Source organism: Podarcis pityusensis (genome assembly GCF_964106645.2).
Source record: "Podarcis pityusensis genome assembly, chromosome: 8".
Lineage (NCBI taxonomy): Eukaryota > Metazoa > Chordata > Lepidosauria > Squamata > Lacertidae > Podarcis > Podarcis pityusensis.
The window spans coordinates 32131617-32137616 of NC_138033.1; the positions used below are offsets into that span (position 1 = coordinate 32131617).

A 6000-nucleotide genomic window follows, 5' to 3' on the forward strand; every position below is an offset into this window, starting at 1 on the left:
TCCATGCAGCTTCCCTTTAAACAAATTGTCCTCAGGGGTGCAAATTAGCTGGGGAAATAATTTGCATTATTTGGCCATGAACTCCGGCAGGAGGCAAATACCCAGTTTGTTATTTTGCAGGAATAGAACAAAGCTGAAGAGGGAGGAAAAGTCTAGAGGACCAGGCCTCGGGTGGAAAGGAAAAAGGGGCTCCTACACCTTTAATTGTTATTATAGAAGAGGGCAGCTTGTCATGCAAGGTGTAGGTTCCCTCTTCTACATGACTATTCACCCGGACACTTTACAGTATTCGTTTTCTTACATTTATATCCGCCCCGCCCCCCATTCCTCCTTCATGGAACTCAAGGCGGCACATGTTTGGTTCCACACAGTTTTCAGTCTGGGTACTGACCAGAACCAGACCTGCTTAGCTTCAGCAAGGTCATGGCGTTCTGTGCCTTGGGGTTGTTCCTTGGGACACTGTTGCTAGAGAACTGCTTCACTGCTATAATGCCCAGTGCCAGAAGGGCTCAATTTGGGTTTGAAAAGCCTTTTCTCTGACCTCTCCCAAATTCCAAATAAATTTGTTTGAAAATGGAGACACTCTGTCTCTCGCTCTTTGGTATTCTTGCACCTTTAATAGTTGTAAAGAAGAGGAAATCTGCCATGCAAGTCACACCTGCCAAAAAAGATGCAGGAGGTGCCTGTCTGCTTTTGCATCTGGCCGCCAGAGAGCTGGTCCAGCCATTGGGCAGAGTGAGGCAGGCATATAAGGTGGCAGGTGCTGAGGGTCGAGAGACAGACACATCCGTGTGTGTGTGTGTGTGTGTGTGTGTGCTCACTCTGTAGGAGCTCAGGGGTAAGAGGTATATGGCGCATGTCACATGCTCAGAGGCACTCTTTTCCAGTGAGGGAATCTCATGTTCATTGCTGGATAATGGCACTGGGCACAGGTCCCAGGGCTAACGAAAGGCCTTTTCATGCATTTAAAGGTAAAGGGACCCCTGACAGTTAGGTCCATTTGCCGACAACTCTGGGGTTGCGGCACTCATCTCATTTTACTGGCTGAGGGAGCCAGCGTACAGCTTCTGGGTCATGTGGCCAGCATGACAAAGCCGCTTCTGGCGAACCAGAGCAGCGCATGGAAATGCCGTTTACCTTCCTGCCAGAGTAGTACCTATTTATCTACTTGCACTGCATGCTTTAGAACTGCTAGGTTGGCAGGAGCAGGGATCGAGCAATGAGAGCTCACCCCGTTGCGGGAATTCGAACTGTTGACCTTCTGATCAGCAAGCCCTAGGCTCTGTGGTTTAACCCACAGTGCCACCCATGTCCCTTTCATGCATTTAGGCCATGGCAAATCCCAGTTTCCCTGCTGACAGGTCACTCAGTAATCATACCCGATTGTTGCTCCCTAATAGGAAGCTGCTTTGTTCTAAGTCAGACTATAGGTCCATCTACCTCAGTACTGTCTACACTGAATGGCAGTTGTTTCAAACAGTGGATGTTCCCAGCCCTACTTGGAGATTCCAGAGATTGAACCTGGGACCCCTGCATGCAAGGCCGATGTCCTACCCACTGAGCCAATGGCCCTTCTGAGACAGGTGCGACAGGCATGTTTGCAAACACGCAAGTCTGTCTCCACTTGTTCCTCATGCTTCTCAAGAGCACACTTAATACACCCTAGACACACACTTACCTGGGACTAAGCTACTTCCGAGGAGACATGCCTAGGCCTGGAGTGGGAAGGGGTGTAAATGCTCACCTGCACAAACTGGCGAGGGAAGAGCCCCACCCGGCCCTCCAGCTCCCCTTGCAGCCATCCCTCTTCAGGGCCTGGTTGCACCTTCTGAATGATGTCGCCGGCAGTGATCTTCAGCTCATCACACAGCTGCCCGTCAAAGTCCACCAAGACCAAGACCTCTGAAGGAGGAGGAGAAGAGAGAAGCAGGAAGAAGGTTTTCCCCAAAAGCCTCACTCAGCTATGGGCACTCCCAGATGACCTTTCTGTAGAGCATTCCTTCCAATTGGCCCTCAGGGAGGTTAGGCAACATTGCAGCTATGCACACACTGAGCCATTAAAGGACGTTTCCCCCTCAAAGAATTCTGAGCACTGTAGTTTATTAAGGGTTGCTGGGAATTGTAATTCTATGAGGGCTAAACTTCAGAGCCCCGAGTCCTTTGAGGAAAAGAATGTGCTTTAAAAGTCTAGTGTGTACACAGCCTGCACCAAAGAGTCACTAGTCCACACCTTCCAGTGCATTTACCCATCACTTTACTTATTGCAAAAGTCTGATCTTTTGGGAGAAGCAGGATCATTGCACAAAACTTCCCAATCAGCTGCAGTTGTGCAACCTAAAATTGCAGTTGCTTGGTGATTAAAACCCACCCCAAAAGAGTAATATTCTGCAGAGGCTGACTTTGGCAATATGGCGCCCTGAGCGAGGACAAACTTTGGTGCCTCACCCAAATAATATTTCACATTTTCACAATGATTCAAGTTTGTTGAAGCACCCTCACACCTCTTACCTTCCATTCTCTGCATACTCTCAAGCGCACTATTTTGCACCCCCTCAGATCAGCACCCTGTGCAGGGAAACTGATTGCACCACCTTAAATCTGGCACTGCAGTCTAAGGCCACATTCACACCGTACATTGTATGGTTGGAATTGTAGAGCTGGAAGCATCCCCAAGGGTCATCCAGTCCAACCCCCTGCAATGCAGGAATCTAAACTAAAGCATCCATGACAGATGTCCATCCAGCCTCTGCTCAAAAGCCTCCACAATCTCCACTATGATACCACTTTAAAAACTTCATGGCTTCCTTGAAAGAATCCTGGGAGCTGTAGCTTGTTATGGAGGTTGAGACCCATATCTCTCTCACAGAGTTACAATTCCCAGAGTTCCCTGGGAAGGGGGGTTGATTGTTTAATAACGCCTGGAATTGCACTCAACACACATAACAGACCACAGCACCAAGTGTTCTTTGAAGGGAGCCATGACTGTTTAAGGTGGTACCATATTGCTTTAAATGTATGGTGCAAATGTGGCCTAATGTTGGATACAAACCATGAAGTGGGAGTTGAATGGCAGTGCAATGTAAAAAAAAAAAGCGGTCTGTGATAATTAGAGCTTAAGTGTATGTTAAACAAGGATAACTGTTATAATTGGTGATAATTTAATATTGCTGAGATTATTGTATAGGCACCTGGAATGGGGCAGGAAACCATTCACAAGAAGCAGTTATGGATGGCAACAGCCAGCTGGGGCTGATGGGACCTGTGGCCCAAAATATCTGAAGGCCACCTAGTTGGCCTAACCTTTTCCAAACAGGTGACTGGTATTTACTTCCCTTGTCCCAGAAGCAGCTTCTTCACAGGGTTGTGAGGCTGGGGCCCCTTCCATAAAGCAGCAGTGGCCAGCCAGTGACCAGTGCATCAACTTCCAGCTGGTCCCCAAAGCAACCTTAAGTGGACCCCAGGAACCAGATGGTACATCCTAAGTTCTTTCTCCTGGGGGTGCAGTAAGGCAGGACAGAGAGCAGCCGTCACCAAATCCACAAGCCCTACTCTCTCAAAGGGCTTATCCACATTAACCTTTTGCCCCATTTTATCTAGGCACAGGTCCATGCTTAAAAGCTCCTTGCCCAAGCATGGTTTCTTCATTTTTGACCTGGACTTGCCCCCACAATAACCTGCTCTTTAGGGCACAATCAGATCAAACATCAATTTTGGTTTTCCACATATTGCTGTTTGCTCCAACTGAGCTTTAAAGAGTGGGTTTTTGTGAGGAAAGCAAAAAAGTGGGGTGCTTGGACATGGAGCTTTAAAGCGCAGACTGTGTCTGGAAAGAGCGGAGGAAAGGTAAGTGGATAAGCTCCGACTCCTCCCAATGGTAGCCGAATCTCACACAGTACTCTGCTAAAAACAGAAGCCTGAATGAGGAAAAAGGGGCTGGCCAGACCCTCTCTGCCTCTCCCTGTCAAATTCAAGCACTGAACATACACTGAAGGCCAAGCCAAGCTCTTTAGCCAGGCAAAAGTTCAGAGGGAGACCTGGCTGCGCCAGGGGGGTCCTGGATGGAGGCAGAGAGCCCCAGTGATGCTCTGACAGAGACTGCGGCCAAGGGGAACCATCAGTAAAAGTGGGGGCAGGGACCCTTTTATTAATTATGCCTTAGTAACAGTTACATCAGTAACAATTAGGCCTGATTTTCCTTTCTTTTTGCTCTGTCCTAGCAGTTACCTGAGGGTGCAGGGATTCTCGTTTCCCTGGTATGCCAAGCATGCAGGCACACACACACAGAACCCTCCCCCAGCAAGTTCAGTTTCATCACTTCGGTGGAGAAGGTGGGACCCCCATTGGGGTGGAGTCAGAGGTAAGCTCCACTGAAGTGGGCCTGGCAGTGGGCACCCTGTGCCCACACTGTGTTTGCTCTGGAACAGACTGTGTAATCCTCAGACACTCAAAATGCTAAAAAAATAATAATCTAAATCCTCCCCCCCCCCCTGCAGCCACAACACCACCACCACATATACATTATAGCCGTTCCCCTTTGACTCACATTAAACTCACCTATTTTACAAAAATAATGCCCTTTAATCATTGACCTGCCAGAGCATGAAGCAGTGAGCCAATTCAATGTTATGTATCAATTGAAGCGTTCACAGGAAATGTGATCCTACAGAACTGTATGCCATCACACAGCTGTGTAAGACGTGGCGGCCAGCGCAGCTGGCAGCACCTGTGAGATTTATCATCTGGAAAACCCAGGCAATAAAGAAATCATTCCAGCTCCAGCCCCATTCCCTGTAGGTGGCCCCTGAAACCTACCCATGGCAGCTCCTTCCTCACTTTCCGGCTGCCTCCCTCCGCATAGATCCAGCCAGCTGTGCCTTCCTGGGAAAAGTGGGAGAAGGAAGCCAGGCACTCCCTTTTTGAAGCTGGGAGGGAAGGCCCGTCAGGACAAGCCTGCCACACACGGAAGGGAGGGACAAGCCCAGACTAGGCAAACAGGCGAGGCGGGTTCCTGAGAGAGCCCAGGAAGGAGCAGGGAGGGCTCCAGGCTGCTACCGGGCAGGTAGGCCGGGCCAGGGGGTTTGCTTGCCCCAAATAGATGGGCAGAGCCTACCTGTGATGGGGAGGGAGGTAAGCATTGACGTGCAGGCCTGAAGTGTGGGTGGTTGCACCTGAGCGGGGGAAATGGCCTTACTTAGGCACACCATCTTTCTCAGCCTCAGTGTAAAATGGATGTATGAAAATTGGCATCTCTGCCATTGTAACTTACTATTTATATAGAGCCACTCCTTGGCAAGATACCCTAACTAAAAGGACAAACCCCTAGAGCAGCTTACACTCTAAATGTCACTAAGAGGAGAGGAAAGGCCTGACAGAGAAGCATTAAATGGCTGTATCAATATTGTTGTACAGTATGGCTCAGTACCTTCAGAGCATTTGCCATATCCAAAAATAAAAAGAGGCCCTGAAGCTCTGTTCCAACTTGAAGTCACACCCTTTGACCTGGCAGCTGTTCAGGAGCTGGGTGTGGTTACTCAATAGGCCCTCTGTGCATGGTCAGAGTTCCTTTCTTCTGTACCGATTTCCAGTTTTGCAAAAACACTGTATTTTTATTCGTTGTTATCTTTCACAAGGAACCTGGGTGTTTCACTTCCTGCTGGAGACAAATCTAGAGAACTTCTGGATTCTATTTTTTTTTTTTTTAAAGGGGGGAATCTGCTGCTGTGTGTTTTGATATTCCATTATCCCTTGGTGTAACCTGAATCCTGCACAGAACAGATGAAAAGGTGGTCTTTGAAAGCGCTGCAGCTTTTGCCCACACACCATTTGAAGAGCCAGTGCAGATGGTCTGGCTTTAGCAACAAACCAGCAGCTGCCCCCCCCCATGCTCTGGTTAACCACCAGCCTGATTACAGGTCAACTGAAAGTTTGCTCCCTATTTCTTATATTTATTCACTTGGTCCTTGAATGCTTCTGGTCCAGGTGTGGCTTAATTGGCAGATG

At 48.7% G+C, this 6000-nt stretch overlaps 1 protein-coding gene across 2 annotated transcripts in view; it reads right to left on the minus strand.

Moving 5' to 3' along the window:
* LOC308484662 (CD2-associated protein-like) overlaps nt 1–4927 on the minus strand; it is a 27624-nt gene extending 22697 nt beyond the window's left edge. For both annotated transcript variants that reach the window (XR_013990070.1, XM_081019613.1), the window contains exons 1-2: nt 4813–4927; nt 1745–1902 (exon numbers count right to left, since the gene is read on the minus strand). Coding sequence is in view for 1 of the 2 variants with exons in the window: in XM_081019613.1 (XP_080875739.1) it covers nt 1745–1902; nt 4813–4816 (162 nt within the window). In the remaining variant the exon portion in view is untranslated. The remainder of the gene's footprint in view (nt 1–1744; nt 1903–4812) is intronic.
* Nucleotides 4928–6000: the final 1073 nt, after the last annotated feature.